Source organism: Aplysia californica, unplaced genomic scaffold (genome assembly GCF_000002075.1).
Source record: "Aplysia californica isolate F4 #8 unplaced genomic scaffold, AplCal3.0 scaffold00918, whole genome shotgun sequence".
Taxonomy (NCBI): Eukaryota; Metazoa; Mollusca; class Gastropoda; order Aplysiida; family Aplysiidae; genus Aplysia; species Aplysia californica.
In genome coordinates this window covers 1-1,129 of record NW_004798188.1, presented here as the reverse complement: position 1 = coordinate 1,129, position 1,129 = coordinate 1, and the positions used below count along the sequence as shown (strand labels likewise).

Genomic DNA, 1,129 nt, shown 5'->3' with positions numbered 1-1,129 from the left:
AGATAGATAGATAGATAGATAGATAGATAGATAGATAGATAGATAGATAGATAGACTTACGATAACATCCCGGTGGCGACTCGTCCCAGACGGCCGAGATCAGGCAGGTGAGCTTCGGGTTTCCCGCCAAACTGTAGCCAGTGTTGCACTCGTACTCGGCCGTTGCTCCAGGGCTGACCGAACTATACTGGACCGAGCCAAAAGTCGGCTTTTTGGGATCTGGGCAGTCTGTATATTATGGTTCAAGGAGATAGGTTAAGAAACGGGTTATGTCAAGGAATAGCTGAAATTTTGTAGATCAGAACCAAGACTTGGCCACTCTTTGATTTTCCAACCAAAAAAAAACTAGAAAGAAATTTACAAAACATAACGAGACTGCATTGTAAAATGCCCCTTGATATCTTTATTCTAATACTAGCTTTGTCTGGAAACTTCTCAGAAAACTTTCTTTGACAAGACTTTTTATTGTACACCTTCCCTTTTCTCGCACTTAGCTAGATCTTATCATAGACAAACATTAAAACAGAACGTTCTGTTTCTGAGAAAACCATAGATTTACTGTGTAGAAAGAGAGTTTAAACCGATAACATACTATAATACTCTATTCTTAACTTCAAAAAAGCTTACATAAAACAATACGAACTTTCGGGGATCTTTAGAGTTCCTAAAAAGACGGTAGAAATATATAATGTATTAAAAATAACTAAGAAGCCCAAATTAAACTGTCGAAAAAAAGTGGGAAAACATCTACAGAAGACACAAGGAAGTAAAGCCATTCCTACAAAACAACACGACTAACACTGATCTTGTAAATATGAATAAATACGAACCAGAAGGGATTTCGTTGCGTTCTTAAGAGATCTCAAAGCAGTTAACGCCCTGATTTAACACCAAAAAAAGAAGTGATCTTATTGTTGAGACACCGAGCCACTTGTCACGAATACAGTATCACGTATATCATCAAGGTGCATGAATTGAAAAAAATATATATACTTTATATAAGGGGAATACGACAACCTTAGTTTACATCGTATTTTCGGGTTTTACCCCACAATTAAATAAGCTTCAGCTTTCTTGCTTCTCCCTCTCTATCCCTCGCTCTCTCTTCGCCTCCAAACCCCCCCCCCCC

At 38.3% G+C, this 1,129-nt stretch overlaps 1 protein-coding gene across 1 annotated transcript in view; it reads right to left on the bottom strand.

Annotated features, from left to right (window-relative positions):
* The window catches only part of LOC101854212 (sushi, von Willebrand factor type A, EGF and pentraxin domain-containing protein 1), a gene marked incomplete at both ends in the record, with an annotated part of 9,716 nt that extends 9,488 nt beyond the window's left edge, over nt 1–228 (bottom strand). Inside the window, 1 exon segment of the mRNA XM_013089287.1 lies at nt 61–228. Coding sequence (XP_012944741.1) covers nt 61–228 — 168 coding nt within the window.
* Nucleotides 229–1,129: the final 901 nt, after the last annotated feature.